The sequence below is a fragment of the Carcharhinus amblyrhynchos genome, chromosome 13, assembly GCF_965287045.1.
Source record: "Carcharhinus amblyrhynchos chromosome 13, sCarAmb.v2.hapA, whole genome shotgun sequence".
Classification (NCBI taxonomy): domain Eukaryota; kingdom Metazoa; phylum Chordata; class Chondrichthyes; order Carcharhiniformes; family Carcharhinidae; genus Carcharhinus; species Carcharhinus amblyrhynchos.
In genome coordinates, this window is record NC_137336.1 from 62,697,608 (window position 1) to 62,719,589 (window position 21,982).

At 42.1% G+C, this 21,982-nt stretch overlaps 1 protein-coding gene across 2 annotated transcripts in view; it reads right to left on the reverse strand.

Moving 5' to 3' along the window:
• Positions 1–21,982, reverse strand: part of LOC145351949 (dedicator of cytokinesis protein 2-like) — a 595,946-nt gene that overhangs the window by 390,037 nt on the left and 183,927 nt on the right. For both annotated transcript variants that reach the window (XM_080201765.1, XM_080201764.1), the window contains 5 exons: positions 20,045–20,145; positions 15,005–15,139; positions 7,015–7,123; positions 5,168–5,238; positions 1,754–1,860 (listed from right to left, as the gene is read on the reverse strand). In XM_080201765.1, the coding sequence (XP_080057891.1) occupies positions 1,754–1,860; positions 5,168–5,238; positions 7,015–7,123; positions 15,005–15,139; positions 20,045–20,145 (523 nt within the window). The remainder of the gene's footprint in view (positions 1–1,753; positions 1,861–5,167; positions 5,239–7,014; positions 7,124–15,004; positions 15,140–20,044; positions 20,146–21,982) is intronic.

Consider the following 21,982-nt stretch of genomic DNA (forward strand, 5'->3'; position numbering starts at 1 on the left):
TTCCATCAGAAAATAATTAATGAGCAAAACGTTCCCATTTCTATTTGACGCACTGCCCCGCCATCTGCACTGCTGCTCAAATGAGATAAATTGGTGACAATTAGCTCTGATTTATCGATGGCGAGGTGAGGTGGACTCCTACCCAAACGAAACTGGGCTGTTCCAGACTCATTACATTTTGAACCAGTATGGGAGTGGATTCAAACCAAGAGATGCAAAGACGATGCGCTAACAAATGACAGCCTTTGCTCTTCACAATACCTCCCATTCTTTACAAGCGTTGATTGCACAGAGAAGAAACATAATGGAAACCATTAACGATCACACAACAAAATGTCTTTAGGGCTTATCTGCGGGGCCAGCATTCAAATTCAAAACCTTACGCCGGAGAGGAGGAGAAAAATCAATGATTGAAAATGATTATGTGATTATTGGACTACTAATGAAACACGATCATAATATCCTCACTGCTGTCACATCGATCAGTCTGTGCAGATGGCTAAAAGCTCGCGGCCAAGTCAAATTTATGCACAGATGAAATGTGAGAACAGCAGCTATCAACTGCAAGTAAACATGAACGACAAATTAAAGGAAAAATGTATTTCACTGAATCATCACACAAATCAAAACATCGTAAACATCTTATCCTATACGCTGGCTTATCCTCTCTCAGAGACGGCTGTTTTTGGGCTTCAGAAGCAGCAGCCATATTGTATTAAAACTCTGCTGTGTGGAATTCAACTTCAGACATGGCTTGAGGGTCGGAAGCACTTATCCAAATGTCAAATAAAGAGAGAGGTTGATGCAAAATATGTGTTTGCAAACTGTCAGCTTAAGCGAGGATAACCAAAAGATTGTATAGGTATCCCCGCAACATAGTTGGTGCCTTGGTGTTAATGCAATATGTCAGCAATACTTAGTGCCTAGTAAAGCCAAAAAAACAAATTAACCAATATGTTTTTCAAATGCAGAGGAGATCGCCACTTAACCCTTGCCCTTCTTAATTGTTTGAAGTTATACCAAAATCACTAAACATTTTAATGAGATGCAAACAGCTGTTACAATGTTCATGTACCCAGCTTCATTTGGAAACAGAGTCTTACTATCGGTTTAATACTGGTTGAATTATTCAACATCGCCTATTATACTGGCAAGTGGTTAGTGTAATGTACCCATTAGCAATTGCCCCTGGAGAGTGTCTGGAACAAGCTTCCATAGATAGCCGTAGAGGCGGATACAATCTTGACTTTAAAAAAGCATCCAGGCAGTTGCCTGGGTAAGATTATATGGGCCGCACATGGGCAGTTGGAATTAGCTTAATGGTAAAAACTAGGCGGCATGGACAAGTTGGGCTTCCATTCCTCCCACATGTCCCATCCACAGCAATATAAAGTATAACGTTTATTTATTAGTGTCACAAGTTGGCTTACATTAACACTGCAATAAAGTTCCTGTGAAAATGCCACACTGTTTGGGGCACACTGAGGGAAAATTTAGCATGGCCAATGCACCTAACCAACACATCGTTTGGACTGTGGGAGGAAACTGGTGCAACCAGAAGAAACCCATGCAGACACAGGGAGAACGTGCAGACTCAGCACAAACAGTGACCTAAGCCAGGAATCAAAACCGGGTCCTTGGCGTCGCGAGGCAGCAATGCTAACCACTGTACCACTGTGCTGCTCTAGGAAAAATTTTGCAGCTCCCCATTGGTGAATTGAACTTAATTTCATGGTTGGTTTGACAGACGTACCTTTTTTCTTGAAGAGTTTACTGCGCACAATCTCAGTCATGGATTGGATCTTCTGTTTCTGGAGTTTATTGGGAGGAATGCTGGTGTAAAACTCCAACAGGAGCTGGCTGCAGAGGAAGGAGAAAGGGCACTTCAGCAGCTTAAAAAAGCAATTGGAAAAAATAAAGCCCAACAGCAGGCAATGTCAGGTTTCAAGATTTTTGTCGATTTGGTATTGGGAGAATAACGGTCAGCAAATATATATCATGACACAATTAAGTTAAATTTGGTTCGCGTGAGCTTTAGTCTCAGGCAGACACAGGTCATGTACAATGTTGAATTGAATGTCAGCTAGATAAAGCCACCATCAATTTTGTTATATTAGTTTGAGAGATTGCAGAGAAGTGAGAGTTTGCATTTTCAACAGGTTCATGCCCGTAATGTTGGACTGATTTCCATTTGCAGGCATCAGGAGAGGACATAGCTAAACAGACACTGCAGATGCCAGGGGCTCTCATCTTTGCTGGCACAGGAGTTGGAGGCTGAGTTTCAGTAGGATCCTAGCTCCACAAGTGGTGTGATGCACGCACACCTGATGTTGCAGCCAAGCTTACAGACCTAACATTGCAGATGTACATGTGGCTAGCTTGTGCCTGTAAACTCAACGATCTTTTAGCTTACTATGAAAGGTCAAGAAATTGAGGGTGGGACAGAAGATCAGAATGGAGAGGGTGGAGGTTGAGGTGGGGGATGTTGAATTTTCAGTTGCAATATTATTCAGTACTACTTTCATTAGAGAAGGAAAGACTGCCCTTAAGAACAGAAATCTGACCATGATGCATGTTTTCAACTGTATGGGCTTTAGCTGAGCATCGAGGCAGTCAACAGCAGAAAGAGGCAGCCAGCAGCAAATAATGCTACTGCCATGATAATGATGTAAGGGCACCAAATTTATGTGCTGAATTAATACATGTGGATTATGTATTGCAATACCCGCACTTTAAAATAGGGTAAAATTAATTTTTAACTCAGACTATCCAGTACACACAATAGGGGATTTTACTGCTTTGATTCTTAGGTAATGCTAGGCAATGTAAGTATGCTAGTGAGCATGGTTGGGTGTTCAGCATTTCAGTATGAATGAGTTCAAGGGAGCAGCATGTTGGTCTTATGAAGATGACGACTTTGGGGAGTATGTGGATCAGAGACATAAACTGGAGATAAATATACAGATTTGGAGCCTGGGTGGGAGAGCATGGGGGAGGTTTAATTTAGGGTGTAAAGGATAGGGGAGAAGGAACAAAGCTGGACTCTCGCCAGTGCAGTGGATGTGATGATTACAAGCATCTAAAAGCACTATTCATCATTGTATTTATAGCACAGAACTTGGCTATTTGCCCCATCTGGCAATGTGTATGATGCATTTGAGCTTCCTCCCACCCCTCTTCATTTATCTCTATCGGCATATCCTTCAATTCCTTTCTCCTTCACGAACGTACTTCCTTTTACATGCCATTCAATTCAGCTACTCTACATGGTCGCGCAATCCTAAACTGCCTTTCTGTAATTTATTTCAATTGGGAAAACTTCCGAGAAGTGCCAAGGAAAAATGACTGAGTATGTAGTTTGAACCCATTTAGTTGACCTTGGCTCAGTTAGTAACGCTCTCATACTTGAGTCAAAAGGTTACATTCTGAAGTCATTTCAGGTCTTGAGCACAGAACCTAACATAGTACCTCAGAGCACAATCGAAGGAGGATGCTGCAATGTCATGGGATATCGGGGTGAGAGGATAGGGGGGTTGTGATACTCAACTAGGGCCCTATCTGCTGTCTGTTACAAATGGCTGAAATTGCTTCCATGCCCTCACTTGAAGAGGCCAGGGGAGTTCTCCAAGTATCCTGGCCAATATTCATCCTTCAAGCAACACCACCAAAAACAGATTCAGTCATCATTCATCGTACATTAGAGCAAAGACGACACATCAAAAGTAATTCCTTATCTGTCAAGGCCTCCCAGGACATGCAAAGATGCTGCGTAAATATATCTGTTAATGAGTCAATTTTTGAATAGATAAGTGATGATCTGTGTAGCCCAGTTGCTGCTTGAATAAATCCCACCACTGATGATCTCATCAACCCACAGTGGAAAGGATCATCTCGCTCTGATTTGTGCTAGTGATGATTCTCTACTAAGGTCATACGATGAGTAACTCTGGTCTGTTGCTCATTGGGTATGCCAGTCAGGTCAAGCTGCAGCATAAAATCATAAAACACAGCAGGCAACTCTATCTGTTTATTAACTCTCAACACAAGAAAAGCACAGGGATCCATCAATTCAGCCAGTCAAAGCCATCAAAGCATACTGTTTCTCCTGAGAGAACATTTCTAAGGCACGAATCAGTTTGCAGTGTTTACTCTGGAGGTCATTCTCCATCATCCGATTCAACTTTTCGATGTGCATTTCTAGCTTGTTGTTAATAATATGAATGTCATAAAAGTCATTGAATCCATGGAATGATATGATACAGAAGTGTTTATTCAATTTCCTTTTGAAGATTATTATTGCATTGGTTTCCACCATGCTTCCAGGCAGTAAACTCCACATCAGAACAACTTGCTGTGCAGAAACCTTTTTTTCCTTTAGAAAATGAGCATTTTGTTTTGAAATTGGATTCACCGGGCCTTCATCGCTGGGATCTAGCTTCAATTTCAGCCCACACGGATGAGATGAAACTTCCATCTGCCCATTAGATGGGAGGGTCCTATGTGAAATCAGTTTGATTGGGAAATTATCGTATCACCAAAAAAAAATGTTACCCCTAGTTTGGCATTAGTTGGCATTCTTATTGAAAGCCAGTGTTGGAATTGGGAGATGATGACTCAATGCTTCCAACATTGGCATTGAGTCACATTGTTTGGGAAAGAGAAGAGGAAGGTGTATTCAGCACCTAATGGAATTTCAACTAATGGTGATTAGTTTTCATGTTACATGATGTAAGAACATAGAAAAACTTAGAGCATGACTGTAATGAAAAGTGTTCCACTTACATGCACTGCCAATTCCTAATTGAATATCAACTGAGTGTGATTAGTTCTCATGTTGCATGATGCAAGAATACAAAGTAAGAACTCTATAGCAATGGAAAGTGTTCCACTTACATGCGTTTGGTCCTTGAATTGGAAATGTCATTTGCTAATTGTCAATTATTCTCTTTGGTGGTGAACATGAGACGAGAATGTAAACCAAGTTTAAAATGTGATGCTCTTCAATGTCTCATATCTCTTGTGGCTTATCCGCTTCTGGCTACATAACAGCCAGTGCACTCCAAATAAAACCAGTGATCTGTGGTGATAAGGGCTTTGAGGTGATGCAAAATGAAAATCATCCATTCCTTCCCAATTTCCACCCAGCAATAAAAACAGTGTATCTTACCTCAATAACTTGACATCAAAGACCATCACCACGTCATGCAGCACTGATGGCAGATATTTCAAAGAAGCAACCTAGGATCAGGAAATCATCAAAATACGTAAGTGAATCTGTGCGAATCTCCAGCTCATAGAATCTCTACAGAGCAGAAAGAGGCCATCTGGTCTATTGACTCTCTGAAAGAACATCCCAGCCAAGCCCTCTCCTCCTCCCTATTCCTGTAATCCTGTGAATTTATCATAGCTAAATCAACCTAACCTACACATCTTTGAACACTAAGGGGCAAGTTAGCATGGCCAGTCCACCTAACCTGCACATCATCAATCATCTATCCAACCTAAGCATTGATGGCAATGAGTATCAGGTCTATATTGGAGTTGTCATCGTTGTGGTGAATTCTTGAACATTCTTTAAAACTTGGGAGGCTTGTTCCATTCCAAATGCAAGGTTACGACCCATCCCTACATTTCAAACATGCTCCTCATTTCAATAGCTGGATTCATCAGTTTGAGCAGAATTACCACTTTGATTGTCCTTGGACGCTGGTTTTGACTAAATCAGTTTTATTTTGGAAGAACTGTTTGCGGGAGAGAGTTGGATGTATCCTCATATCCATATACCTATCAGAAACACTCAAGCAGCAGTGAATAGAAAGCTGTGACCATCTTTTAAAGGTAAAACTGCAAGACCTGAGTGCCAAATGATGCTGTTTGGGATATCTAGAGATTTAAGAAATATTCCAGTGTGCTATGTTATAAAAGTTTCCAATATAAGTATGATTTTTTTCCAGGAAGGTCACTATTGAATCCATTTCTTTCGCCTTTTCAATCAGTACTTTATAAATTAGAATAATTTATTGTGTAAACTCACAACTCTTTTGCTTTTATGTTTTATGCCATTTATCTTACAACAGCAAGTAAATACGATGATATTCTTCACTTTACTTAACCACTGACTCCAATTCAGGGTCATAGGGAGTCAGAGCCAATCCTGAAGTACACTGAACATGAGGCAGGAGTACACCCAGGACAGGATACCAGCCCATCACAGGGCACACACTCACTCTCAGACATGTAGACAAATGGAATGGAAATATAGCATGGCCAATTCACCTAACCTACACATCTTTGGGCTATGGGAAGAAACTGGAGCATCTGGAGGAAACCCACGCAGACACAGGGAGAACATGCAAACTCCAGACAGACAAAGACTCAAGGTAAGAACTGAACCAAGCTCCTTGGCACTGTGAGGTAGCAATGCTAGCCACTGCACTACCTTACCACTTGATGATTATATTCTGTATTGGAAATGTATTTATATTTAAACAGATCAGTAAAAAGTTAAAAGATGACCTAATAGATGTGTTCAAAATTCTGAGGGCTGTGTTTTGACAGAGTAAATACAGAGAAACTGTTTCCACCAGCTGGTTGGTAACCAGAGGATACAGATCCAAGATGATTTGCAAAAGCACCAGGGCAGGTAGGTGAGGAGATTTTTATTTATTCACAAATTGTTTTGATTTGGAATGCATTACTTGAAAACGTGGCAGAAGGAGATTCAATAGTAACTTTCAAAACGGAATTTAATATTTGAAAAGGAAATTTCTGCAGTGTTATGGACTAAGATGAAAGAAGTGGGACTATTTGGATTGTTCCTTCAAAGAACTGGCACAAGGATGATGAACTGCATGGCCTCTTCCTGTGCTGTTTCTTGATTCTACGATATTGACATTGATGTGTGTATATTTCTCTTTACAAAGATACTGCCCAGTAATCACTTCCATCATCTTATCCAAGGCCCCCTATATGGATAGCTTAGCTCCAATTTCATTTGTACTTTAGCCAACTGACCTGCAACAGAATTGTGGTCGCTTGCTGACTTTTCATCAAGTTGTTGATAGACTCAAACAGTCTTTTCAGTGATTCTTCAAACTCAGCCTGTTCCTTCTCCTCATAGAGTCTAGAACAAAGAGAAATATTTCTGCAGTTAGTGGGAGAATTGCAATTTAATAAGAAATAATTTTCAGCAACGTGAGAATTTTAAGATGCTTATAGAAAAGGGGAGAATGTCTGAGCAAGGTGCAAGGCCTGGGTAGATTTAGCCTACATTAACAGAGGCAAATATTTCTGTGTTGACTGTTGGCTATTTACTCACTTCTCTTTTTGTTATATCCTTCTAGCCTCTAGCTAAAGGATCTGGTGTGATAGGCTAACTCCACACAACCTCTGCCAAAACTATTTGAAACCGAATCAGTTGAATGGTGATGAACTATTGTCGAGTACTTCTGCCCTTCTATGTATCTTGCCTTTGTTGCAAGTCTGAAGGCCCAACTTATTGGCAATTCAATATCTGAGAAGAGTCCAATTGTGAGTTCCAATGAAGACCAGTATGCATAGGACTGTGTTCTTTCAATTTAGGACAATATATTCGCTGCTTTCAATATGATCTGCTCTACATTGGAGAAAGCTAAGCCAGGTTGGGAGACCCGTTTGTGGAACTTCTCCATTCAGTCAACAAGTATGACTCAGAGCTTTCAAATGTCTGTCATTTTAATTCTCCACCTTGCTTTCATGCTGACCTCTCTGTCCTTGGCCACCTATGGTGTTCCAGTGAAGTCAATATAAGCTTTAGGAACACTATCTCATCTAAGAACATAAGAATGAGGAGCAGGAGTAGGCCATCTGGCCTCTCAAGCCTGCTCTGCCATTCAATAAGGTCATGGCTGATCTTTCTGTGAACTCGCTCCACTTACCCGACTGCTCACCATAATCCTTAATTCCTTTACTGTTCAAAAATTTATCTATCCTTGCCTTAAAAGCATTTAGTGAGGTAGTGTCAACTGCTTCACTGGGCAGGGAATTCCACAGATCCACAATCCTTCGTGTGAAGAAGTTCCTCCTCAACTCAGTCCTAAATCTGCTTTCCTTTATTTTGAGGCTGTGCCCCCTAGTCCCAGTTTCACCCTCCAGTGGAAACAACTTCCCTGCTTCTAGTTTATCGATTCCCTTCATAATCTTATATGTTTCTAAAAGATCTCATTCTTCTGAATTCCAATGAGTATGACCTCAGTCGACTCAGTCACTCCTCATAAAACAATTCTCTCAACTCCGGAATCAGCCTAGTGAATCTCCTCTGCACTCCCTCCAACGCCAGTATTTCCTTTCGAAAGTAAGGAGACCAAAACTGTACACAGTACTCCAGATATGGCTTCACCAGCACCTCATACAGCTGCGACATAATCTTGCTGTTTTTAAACTCCATTCCTCTCGCAAGGAAGGACAAAATTCCATTTGCCTTCTTAATTACCTGCTGCACCTGCAAACCAACTCCTTGAGATTCTTGCACAAGAACACCCAGGTCCCTCTGCACAGCAGCCTGCTGCAATTTTATTCCATTAAATAATAGTCCATTTTGCTGTTATTCCTACCAAAATGGATGACCTCACATTTACCTCATGCCCCAGGTTAGTATAAACTTTAACTTCACAATCTCTAGCAACAAACCCAGATATTCATCTGACTGCTGTACAATTATTTGGTTTCTTGCCTTTCTTTTTTTCAACAGATGGATTTGCATTACTCATTCTTTGACATAACCTCTATATCCAAGAAGAGCCTTAATAAACAGAACAACCTGTATTTAAGTAACACCTCTTAATTCACCAAAGATCCTTAGACAGCATGTTCCAAATCCAGGATCACTTCCATCTGAAAGGACAAGGGCAGCAGATACACTGGAACAGCACCACCTGCAAGCTGCACTTCAAGACATTCACCACCCTGACTTGGAAATACATTGCTGTTCCTGCACAGTCACTGGGTCAAAATCCTGGAAATCCCATCCTAAATGCATTGTGGACTGACCCACAGCACATAGACAGCAATGCTTCAAGAAGCCAGCTCATCATCACCTTCTTTGATCCTTTAACACGCACCTGAGGGACAGTTTGGAAACTCTTATCAGAAAGACTGAACCTCTGTCAATGCAGCCCTTCCTGAAGGGAGAGACTTGAAATCATAATATTCAGACTCTGAGGCAAGAGTGCTAACTGCTGATAGAAAAATAAGGAACTTGACAGAGAACAAAGAGCCACAGTTAAAAAGGAAGTGCATATAGAAACTTTGTAAAGACAGCAAAAGGAGGTAATAAAGCAGACTAGTTGTAGAAGAGAGACCCAAAGAAAGAAAACATGGAAATTAATCTCTTGAGATTGTAATAGTTAGCAGGTTCATTTTCTTTTAATGCAAATTTGCATTTTCAATTCTCAGAGTAATCCAAGGCAATTTCCATTAGTGCAAACCACATTTGTTTTGCGTCCTTCAAAGGAGATGTTAAAACCAAGGTCCTGCCTGCCTGCTGCAATGGATCAGGTTGACATTAATGATAGCGCAGCACTATTCAAGTAAGAGCGAGGAGTTGTGCTGGTGACCAAGCCAACATCCTGTCCTTAACCAATAGCACCAAAGCAGATTAATTGGCCATTCATCCCGCTCACTGTCGATGGTGTTTATCCACATGGCAACTGACAGCAGTTCCCGAAAAAGAAAATTACTTTGGGACATCATCAGAAATGGAGGAAGATTCATTCGATGTCAATATAAAATCTTTCGGTAGAAGTAGTTTGTAAAGTAACTCTAATTTGCATTTATATAGCACCATTAACAGAGTAAGGCACCAAAGAACATCAGCAATGATTTTTCTCACTGAAGGAGGGATCTTGAAGGCTTTCTGAGCTCGAAGGGGTCACAGAGGTATATGGGGCATGTGAACGGAATTACGACTAGACCCCTCCACAATCTTTTCTCTCCTGCTGGAAAATTGTATGGGCCCAACTTTATGAGAGAAATTTAAATCCTGGAAATTCCTAACTGCATTCTAGCTTTAGGAGGATATGGAAATTCAGCCACTGGTCTTTATATCCAGAGGCCTAGCAAGCAATGAGAGCAGGGGGGAATTGGGGTGCCTGTCATGCTTCAGCTTTACAAAGCCCAGGTATGGGTGGCATGGTGGTTAGCACTGCTGCCTCACAGCACCAGGGACCTGGGTTCAATTCCCAGCTTGGGTCAGTGTCTTTGTGAAGTTTGCACATTCTCCCCATGTCTGTGTGGGTTTCCTCCAGGTGCTCCAGCTTCCTCCCACAGTCTGAAAGGCATGCCGGTTATGCTAAATTCTCCCTCAGTGCCCAAAGAAGCAACCAGGAGATTTTCACAGTAACTTCATTGCAGTGTTAATGTAAACCGACTTGTGACGAATAAATAAACTTTTTTTTTAGGCCCCGTCTGGAGCTTGGGGCAATGGAGAGATTGACAAAGGTGTCAGGCATAAGACAAAGGGGAGTGTTAATTAAGGAATGAAGAGTGCTAATAATGGCAAATGGTGATATCAGAATGTGTTCATGCAGGGAAACAGAGAGAGACAAGTGGCCATGTTGGGAAGGGGTGGGGTTATATTGGGGTAGGCCAAGAGAACTGAAAAACAATAAACTACAAAAAGGGGAAATCAAGATGGGGGCAAAGGTCACAGTCTAAAGTTGTTCTTCCACTTTGTGTTGGGCATCACTGGAGCATTGCAGCAGGCCTGGGATGGACACCTAGTCATGAGAGCAAGGTGCTGAGGAGCTAAATGGCCTACTCCAATCCCTAATTTTCTCAGTTCCTCCATTTTGCAGCTGGAGGGGACTGGGGGTTTCTTGCTTCCATTCTGATTCTTTTGAATCACAGTCAGAATTTTCTGCAATGCCTATTTTTCCCATTTCTACAATGATAGACCTGGAGTCTGCCAAAGGTCTATCACTGACCACCTCCTATTTCACATCTACATACCACCATCTACATACTACATGACATTGCAAACACAACTTCTACATGTACACTGCCACCACTGAATTCATTTAAACGCTATCTTTCTTGACCTTTCCACCAGCTCTGATAGCTTGTTAGATATGATATGGAAATACCGGTGGAGTTCTCCCACTCTCGTGACGAAGGAACAACGTGTTCCGAAAGCTTGGGATGTTTGCTATAAATAAACTTGTTGGACTTTAGGCTGGTGCTGTGAGATGTCTTTCAGCTTGTTAGATATCCAGTATTGGGAGAAAATTAATATCAGGAAGACTGAAGCCAGTTCCTGGGACAAATTCCATTCTTTGACTATATTTCTATCTCCCTCCTTGACAACTGTGACTTTGAGTGAGACCATTCACAACCTTGGTGTTAAGTTTTAGCCCTGTCAGAGGACCTGCTCTCTTTTGATGCTGCCTTGGGAGTCAGGGAGCCCAAATACTGCCTGCCTAGGTATTCAGAGACAAAATTATGGGGCAGGGATGATGGATTCGGGCTTCTGGAGTCAGGAAATGGCCTAACCTGTGTTTCCCAAGCCCAACATTAAAACTCAGCCCCAGTATTTCCCTTATCCTTTTGGCTGCTTCTGTACAATGCAAACAGTCTGTCTGCTATTTCAGTGACAGCTTCAAAACAACCAGTCAGCTTCATCGGTCATGACCTACCCATGCTAGTTCACTTTGATCAGTGAAAGCGTCCAAGTTGCTCAGACACTCTATACTTAATGAGAAACTTTCCTAATTACTCAACAAGAGATATTAGGTTAACTTACTTATAATTCCCTCGGTTCTAATCGGCAATGATTTCATGGTCAACATTCAGACTTTTAATTCCAGATCTTTTTATGGAATGCAAATTTCAACATCTGCCGTGGTGGGATTTAAACCCAAGCATTACAAAGAACAAAGAACAGTACAAGCGCAGCAACAGGCCCTTCAGCCCTCCAAGCCTGCATCGATAACAGTGTCCTATCTCAGCCAACCGCTTATATCTCTCCATTCCCCATCTCTTCATGTGTCTATCCAGGTAAGTCTTAAATGCCATTAACATAACCATCTCACTTGGCAGTGCATTCCAGGTCCTCATCACCCTCTGTGTAAAAGATTTGTCCTGCACATCTCCGCTGAACCTTTCCCGCCTTACTTTGAACTTGTGTCCCCTTGTAATTATAATTAACCTGGAGATCTGGACTACCAGTCTAATGACAATACCAGCATGGCATTGCTTCTCCTTACTTCTAATAATACATGAGGTGCCTTGAGAAGAGTCCAGACATTTGTGTTGAAAGCTGATAGGCCGGGAAGGGTGAGGTCAGCTAGTTGGCTCCCAAGGCCACCCCTTCTGTGGCCTTGTGGAGTCCGTGGGCCATGTCTATGTTCTATGCTATAGACTGCACACCCTTTTTGGTTTCCTTAAACATCTTTTGCTGATGTTTTGTTTGCATTTCAGTCCCACACTCCTAATCTACGGGCACCTGGTGCGGGGAGGGGCGGGTTGGGATGGCGGCCCCCTCGTGAACCTGCTCCTGGGCCTGACGAGACGCGCCATCAATAGGTCCAGGCAGCAGGCAATTGAGGGGCCGTCCATCCTGACTGTCTGCCCCTCTACCGCAGCTACATTCGTGGCCAGGTGCCTCTGGAGAGGTAGCATACACTGTCCAGGGATGCAGTTGACGCCTTCCATGCTCGCTGGGCACCGCAGGGGCTGGGGTGTATTTAAGTTTCCTTTCGACTTTGTTTTTTGTTCGGGCTGTCCCCTTCCTTTTGGGGGGCTGCCCCTTTCGATTTGTCCCTAGATTAATTTGGTTTATTTGGTTGGTGTCAAAAGAGATACCAGAGTCACAAAGAATGACATTTGTAACTTTAGTAAGGACCATCTCAGGCCTGTGACAGGGACAGCCCCCTTATTTGAGGGATTTCAAACACGGAAGTGCACAGATCCGGAAGGCAAGGACATTCAACATGGTCACCTGGTGATAGTTACCATGTTTTGTTAATTAATTTAATATACTAATCTAATTAATTGTGTTTCTTTATCATCCTCTTTAATGAACGATATGCACTTGTATATGTTCTTAACTGTCCCTCAGAAATACCTTAACACAGTTCATGGTTAATTAATTGTTTTGGCAGTGTAACCTTTTTAAAAGGTCAGTAGTGTCAATGTACCACTAATCACAGTGTGTGGAAAATTATCTTGTTAAGAGAATTGCTGGTTAGACATGTGACAGTGATTGTGCTATTAATAGAGACAGCTGGAACACTTTGGGGGAAGAGCTTCTTGTAGGTTCATTGTATTGCAGGAATGTCTTATAATAAACCACTTTGAAATTAAAGATCAGTCTCTACTGATCTTTTATTCTGCCAACACTGAAACCTACCGTTAGCAACAAGGAGCACCATCAACTGAAAGATAACATTTTGGACATTACGTTGTTCTGTCATTACTGCACTGAAGTGTAAGTGCCAGATAACATAGTCAAGATCTTGATGTGGGTTGAACCCATGACCTTCTGGTTCAGAAGCAGAAAGTTGACCACATGAGCGAAGCTGATTCTTTGAAAATTTGAATGACTTGAGTCCAATGACTGGTGTCCATTTCTTATCTAATCTTTAATGTATGAGACCCTGAATAAACTAAGAGAAGCGATGACACTGTAAAGGCACTTAGTTAAATTTTATTTTATGTACCCTGTATAATTATTTGCCTAAAGGCTCCTCTTCATAATAGATCAGTCTTACTTCAAGCAGAGACAGTGAGAGAAGCACTCTCAGTTACTGGATTATCCATTATTTAAATTAGCTTTATTATCCATTACTCAGGGCTAGCTGACACTTCTTTCTAACTGTTGCTGCCTTCACTAGCTGCTTTCATTAGGATTCACTGGAGCCTTCTGTACAAATATCAGAATCTCATCTCCGAATTTTTTAATCCACTGACGATCAAGCAATATTTTTGGCAGATTGATAATGAAAGTCCTTACTTTTTTAAAAGTTCTGACAACTTATGGATCTTCTTCCTTACTTAAGGAGGGATGTGGTTGCATTGGAGGCAGTTCAGAGGAGGTTCATTAGATAGATTTCAGAGATGAGGGTTTTGTCTTACGAAGAGATATTGAATAGTTTAGGCCCATACTCTCTAGAGTTTGCAAGTATGAGAAGAGATCTAATTGAGGTATATAAGATGGTAGGGGGGATTGACAGGGTCGAGTAGAGAGAATGTTTCCTCTTGTGAGTCAATCTAGAATGTGAAAACTAGAATAATTTTAGGCTAAGTGGTAGCAGATTTAAATCAGAAATGAGGAGAAATTACTTCTCTTAGAGTCATGAATTTGTGGAACTCACTATCCCAGAGTGCAGTGGATGTCGGAACATTGAGTAAATTTAAGGAAGAGGAGGACAGATTTTTAATTAGTTTTGGAGTAAAGGGTTATGGTGCACATGCAGGGAAGTGGAGCTGAGGCTGAGATTAAGTCAGTCATGATCACACTGAATGGTGGAGCAGGCTCGAGGGGCTGATTCGCCTACTCGAGCTCCAAGTTTTTATGCTATGGGGCGGCACTGTGGTTAGCACTGCTGCTTCACAGTGCCAGAGACCCAGGTTTGATTCTTGACTTGGGTCACTATCTGTATGGAGTTTGCACATTCTCGCCAAGTCTGCATGGGTTTCCTCCAAGTGCTCCAGTGTCCTCCCACAGTCCAAAGATTAAGTGGATTGGCCATGCTAAATTGCCCCTTAGTGCCAAAGGGACTAGCTAGAGAAAAATGCATGGGGGTTATGGGGATAGTGCCTGGGTAGGATTATGGTAAGTGCAGTCTCGATGGACCAAATGGTTTCTTTCTGCACTGTAGGATTCTATGATTCTGTGATTCTACATTCAAAACGCCATTCTGCTTTTCAAATTAAAGTAAAACTACAAAATATATATCTGTATATTCTTTCAAACAAGCAGTCTGATTAAGATAATGAAAAGGGAAGTAAATCAATAGCTGGAACTTACTGTGCAAATAATGATCGCGACCTCACAATGAACTTAAAGATGTACTCTAGTGCTTTCAATGTCCGTAAGATTGGTTCACACTGCTTTCCTTCGCAGCATTTATCCAGGTAGTTTTTCAACACAGTCATCAGCTTCCTAGGGTAAGATTCATGGAACAAAATGAAGAGCAATGACACATTTGTAAAACTGTACTTTTATCGACAATTGATTGAAATGAATGAGTGATTTTGATTTTCTTTTAAAGCAGTGATATTTGATCTTGAAGTAACTATAGAAGTATTGGAAGAGATTTAAGGGAGCTTGAAGAATCAGTACTCAACATATCAGCAACTGAAAAAGCAATATCTATTGGAGCTAATAAAATGCTGGATGATAGATGGAAAGATTTGTATTGATATAGTACCTATGCTGACTATCCAGATATCCCAATGAACTGCCAGTGAAGTATCTCTGAGTTATGATCGCAAATGTAATGTAGGAAACTAATTTGTACACAACAAGCTTCTACAATTGTCAATGTGATAACAATCAAATAATCTGATTTTAGCTATTAAGCAGTTTGAAACGTGAATATTGGCCATCACTGGGAAGAACCCTCCTGCTATCCTTTCAAATAGTGCCATGAGATCTGTTTGACCACGTGAGAGATCCTCAGTTTAACACTGTATCAGAAAGTCAGATCCTCAAACACTATACTCCCATAGCACCACAGTGAAATGTTAGCCTGGAATATATGTTCAGATCTCTGGAAAGGGACTTGAACCCACACTAGGCCCAGAGTACTACCAATGAACCACAGTTGGACAACAAAACATTAAAGGGCAGGATTTTCCACACAATCCCGTGTTTTATGGTGGTGGGGGTAGCCTGCCATTGGCCAGTGACTGGATCTTCTGGTCCTGCTGCTGTCAATGAGGTTTCCTTTGCCACTGGGAAACTTGCGATGAGAGAGCAGAGTCAGGATTGGACCAGAATTTCCTGCCAGTGTGAATAGCCAGAAAATTCCGGCCAGAGTGTATGTTGTCAGGAAGTCTTGCAGCAACTTTAGTGCATTTAACAAAAACACAAATTGCTGTAAATTCTCAGTAGGTCTGAGACCATCAGTGGGGAGAGAATAGAGCCAACAATTTGACTCTAAATGACCCTTCACTATATTTTGAATGCTCTGGTAACTCAGACACAAGGGAGTTACACACGTCCTCAGATTATGTAGAGACAGAAACAAGCTTAAGCTCTTTTTTCAGCAATACTAGTATTAACTTCGTCTGCCTACAAGCAATCTCAAATGGATTTCACTTTTATGTTCCTGAATCCCAATACAATCGAAATGGAAATTCGGGACCATTTTAAGTTAGCCAATTAAACCTCTCTCAAGACGACTGATTCCACTGAAATCAAGAATGTGCCTATGCCAGACCTGGATTTTTAACAGCGTACCAGACGACAAACTCTCCAATTTCTCTAGACCAGCAAAGTATACTGAAGAAGAGTCACATTAGACTCGAAATGTTAGTTCTGTTTTTTCTCTCCACAGATGTTGCCAGATCTGCTGAGTGTTTACAGTATTTTCTATTTTCATTACAGAGATAATTAAATTAGCACTGGATTCTTAACCACACAAAAAAGAAAAAAGTCCCAGATAAAGTTCCACAGTGGTTAGTACTGCTGCCTCACAGCACCAGAGATCAAAAAAGACAGTAGGACTAGGGGGCACAGCCTCAAGATAAAGGGGGGGCGGTTCAGAACGGAGTTGAGGAGGAACTTCTTCACTCAAAGGGTGGTGAATCTCTGGAATTCTCTGCCCGTTGAAGTGGTGGAGGCTGCCTCGCTAAATATTTTTAAGAAGCGGGTTGATGGGTTTTTGATAAGAGAGGGGATTAAGGGTTATGGGGAGAGGGCGGGAAAGTGGAACTGAGCCACGACAGATCAGCCATGATCTTATTGAATGGCGGGGCAGGCTCGAAGGGCCAGATGGCCTACTCCTGCTCCTATTTCTTATGTTCTTATGTTCTTATTCTGGCCTCAGTTGAATGTGTGAAGTTTGCACATTCTCACTGCATCTGCATGAGTTTCCTTCGGGTGCTCAGGTTTCTTCCCACACTCCAAAGATGCAGGTTAGGTTACCTGGCCGTGATAATTGCCTTTTAATATCAGGGGGATTAGTGGTGTAAATAGGGGGTTATGAAGATAGGGCCTGGGTGGAATTACTGTCATTACAGACTCAATGGACCGAATGGCTTCCTTCTGCACTGTAAGGATTCTATGATAAAGGAACTATGTGGGATCGAGCTACACTAACTGCAGTGGTATTGGAACCTTTTCCACTGGGATTCTGCACAGATGTTTACCAGACAGATGGCTTGTCAATTCATATAAAATGTTGACATATATTTCAACCTTAAAAAAGACAGCAAAAGCAGACCAATATTTCAGGAAAAAGCTTCAAAATGCTGACATTTCAGACGTAGCCCAAATACATGAAAGCATCTTAAGTGTCAGATGTCCAACATTCTTCAGTTGTATTGAATGTTTACAAAATACAATGAGAAAGACAGAAGTGAAGATCAAAACCATTTCTAAGTCTTTCAAGAAGACGCCTTTTTCTTCTGTAACATTCCTGGTTCAGAAGTTGGCACTCAATGCAATCTGACACTCAGTTCCACTGTCTCCTGCACCCAGTCTCACACGCACTCTGCCCACTCTATCAGTTAACGCTTCTCATATCAAGACATCATTCCCCCATCCATATTTCCAATTGCCTGTCCATTTCCATAAATATCCATCTATTTTGCCTTCCACCCTCATTCCTTGCAATTTTCTCCTTTTCACAAATACTCATTCCAATTGTCTTAACTGGCATTAATTCCCCATCAATCACTGGTGAAGCTCCTATCAACAAGAATCTTCCATTGTAGCAGACTCGGTCTCACTGTCTGAATATGCTGCTCGTGCTAATAGTGGAGATTGGGGTAATTTTGTGCCATAGGTGTTGCGGGGGGCGGGGGGGTGGGGGGCAGTGTGGGAAGCGAGGGAGGAGCCCTGATTTGTGCATTTGTTAGTTAGCAAACATTGGTGGGACCTTGTGGTAGTTAGGCCCCCTTAAGGGGTGAGCGATTACTGGTCATGTGGCTCGGTGAGCCTATCAGAATGGAGTGCACGAATCTGGGCCAGTCATGGCAAAGAGCACAGCCCTGAAAGCGGATGGAGCCTGGGAGTTGGAGGATAAAGTCATCATTCATCATTCTGCTCTGCATATAATTTGCCTGACAAGTTGTGGTGTCTCACGGCTATTATAGACCATAAAATGCTGACATTTGAGAATGAAGGACAATAACTCTTGTATTCTTGAAATTACCATTTAGATTTCTAACCAGCAGTACTTGTGACACTCCTCTCCTTACCATCTGACATGCCCTTTCATTAATCCCCTTTCCACATCGGGTGCCCTTCCAAGATCTTCCTCCTTCCCCACTGCCCTCTCCATCAAAGTCTCTCACCCTATCTCCTCTCAAACAATGACAAGACGGAGTATAGGAATGAGATAGAGAATCTGATGAACAGGAACAGTGACAATAATCTTTCCCTCAATGTCAACCAAATGAAGGAAATTGTCATCGACTACAAGAAGCGTAAAGGAGAACATGCCATGTCTACATCAACAAGGATGAAGTAGAAAGAGTTGAGAGCTTCAAGTTTTTAAGTGTCCAGATCACCAACAACCTGTCCTGGTTCCCCCCCATGCCGACACTATAGTTAAGAAAGCCCATCAACGTCTCTACTTTCTCAGAAGACGAAGGAAATTTGGCATGTCAGCTATGATTCTCACCAACGTTTACAGATGCACCACAGGGAGGATTCTTTCTGGTTGTATCACAGCTTGGTAAGGCTCCTGCTCTGCCCAAGACCACAGGAAACCATAAAAGGTCCTGAATGTAGCCCAATCCATCACGCAAACCAGACTCTCATCAATTGACTCTGTCTACACTTCCCTCTGCCTCTGCAAAGCAGCCAGCATAATTAAGGACCCCACCCACACCAGACACATTCTCATCAACATTCTTCCTTCAGGGAAAAGATACAAAAGTCTGAGGTCGTGTACCAACTGACTCATTCGGCAGCTTCTTCCCTGCTGCCGTCAGACTTTTGAATGGACCAATCATGCATTAAGTTAATCTTTCTCTGCACGCTAGCTACAGCTGTAACACTACATTCTGCACCTTTCATTTTTTTCTCAATGAATGGTATGCTTTGTCTATATAGCGCACAAGAAATAATATTTTTCACTGTTTGCTAATACATGTGACAATAATAAATCAAATCAAGTCAAATCAAAATCAAATCTCTTCCCCGTGCCAGCACCCAGCAACCACCACCCCCTCCCCCGCACTCCATCTCTGCTGTGACACACCCACAAACTATCTCGATCCTGACTCTGGAACCTGGACTCTTGGAGACTGATCTGCAGTGGTTGCCTGTCAGCCCTGGTCAGACTGGCTGTGCAGCTGTCTGAGACGGGCCTTTCTCCCGAGTGGATGAAGTCTTGCCTCCAGCTAACTAACACGCCATGGAGCAAGAAACGGCTGCAGGGCAGCTGCCATTAGTGGGCTGCGTTTCCCAGCGGCTCTTTGGGTGGTGGGTAGCGGAGTGTTGTGGGTTGGGGTGGGCGCGGTGGGGAATGAGCAGCTCCACGATCCGTTAAATTCTTCCCCTAGCATTTTCAGTTTTCACTTTATATTTATGGCCTCTTGGATCTGGATTCCGCACATGTGGAAATATTTCCTCTCCATTTAAAGTAGATGAGGAGAATGAGATGTACTTGTTCTCTCAGTTATTTTAATAGTGGTCATAAATATCCACTCCATAGAGTTTACTTTTATTAACCGTCCTTGCCTAACTGGAGAGAAATGCTCAACACTATTTTTAACATCTTGTTGGTCTAACTGTAGGCTGAAAATTGTCACATGTTGCTCCAGCAACGGTGAAGGATGACCCAATTAAAAGCAAGGCTACTGCACTGCCAGCTACAGCGACGGAACTTACTTATACGCCAAGGTGGCACTGAAGTGCTGCTTGATGTAGGCTTCAAGGACAGCATTGAAGTGCTGAAATTTCCTGTCTGCAATCAGACCTATAATGTATATCTGCAAAACAGAAGTAATTACATTACAATCACTTTGAGAAAGGATTGGTTCAGCAATGTCATCTTTCTTTTAATATAGCTTCTTTCAAACAAGGCCATTTGACCAACATCTTTCAAAAATGCCTCACTGAAGATCCAGTGTAAGAAGGGAGTCCTGTATTTCAAATCAGACCTTAATTCGAGGCCCTTAATGTCTGCCCCCTCCGGTGGACATAAGGGATTATGAGACTATCTGAAGATAAACAGGGGAGTTCTCCCCCTTGTCCAACATTTATCCCCTGAGCAACATCACTGAAGAAAGACATATCTGCTCATTTGTTTCATTTCTGACTGGGATCTTACTGTGCACAAATTGACTGCTGCATTTCCCACATTACAGAAGTCCTTCCTTGTGAAGCACTTTGAGATGCCCTGAGATTATGACTAAAGCTAAAGAAATTCAAGCTCTTTCTTCTTGAGAGAGGCCAAAACAGGGAAGAGGAGAGGGCAGGTACGTCCAAAGACCTTCCCGTAAATTTGCTCTTGAGCTACCTGCAAGTCTAAAAGGTTTGCATTCACAACCTGGATCCCTCTGAATACCTCTTTCTTTTCTGTGGTCTTGTTTGACCAACCTTCCATGAAAAAGTCTGTTCAATGTCCATCATCATCTATGATGGTGTTTGCGACTTATTAGCACTGCAAGACATGATCTGTTCAATTGATCATGCCTAGATTCCAATTTTGTTTTCTTCATTAATTTGTGGATCTTGGGTGTCATTGGCTGGCCAGCATTTATTGCCATTGTTTAGAAGACAGTTGAGAGTCAACCATGCATTACTGTGTCTCTGGAGTCACGTGTAGGCCACACCAGGTAAAGATGACAGTTTTCCTTCCTTAAAGGACATTAGTGACCCCTGTGGATTTTCCTACAATCGACAATGGTTTCATGGTCATCAGTAGATTCTTAATTCCAGATTTTTAAAAATTGAATTCAAACTCCACCATCTGCCGTGGTAGGATTTGAACCCGGGTTCCCAGAACATTAGCTGACTAATAGCCTAGCAATAATACCATAAGGCCATCACCTCCCCGAGCCCATTTTCATTTGGTTGGACCAAATGTGTTTCTTAATTGGTTTCCTTCTCAAATCCAAGGAGCACTTGTCAATACTGACTGCAGGGCCAGCTAGCTACTCCTATTTTGGTCCAGTGAAAGTAACATTGGCCAGTGTATTTCCAGCTGTCTGTGTTTTATTCAGGTCTTACACTTATTGTTTGGCTTTCAAGATCTTTTAGGGTTCAATTCCTTAGGGCAGCACAATGGTACAATAGTTAGCAGTGCTGCCTCACAATGCCAGGGACCTGGGTTCGATTCCCTGCTTGGGTCACTGTCTGTGTGGAGTTTGCACGTTCTCCCTGCATCTGTGTGGGTTTCATCCAGATGCTCCAGTTTCCTTCTACAATCCAAAGATGTGCAGGTTAGGTGGATTGGCTGTGATAAATTGACCATAATTTTAGGAAGATTAGCACAGTAAATATGTGGGGTTACCAGGATTGTTGTCAGTGCAGGCTTGATGAGCCAAATGATCTTATGTTCCATAGAAATCCTATGGCGCTAAACTTAGTGAAATCAACTGCAAGTAAATCAGCTCTTTATTGGAACTAAAAGAAAACTGGGGCACATTTGATATATTAACCAGCAAAATAATTTGGTACAGTAGAACAGGATGGCTTCAATAAATGTTTTAACTGTCTTCACAAAGTAGGACCACGAGTGGGAACTGGAAGTTATCAGCCAAAGCATCCTCAGTTGTTTCCCTATGAAAATACGTTTGGCTACCCATGTTTTTTCATGTATGC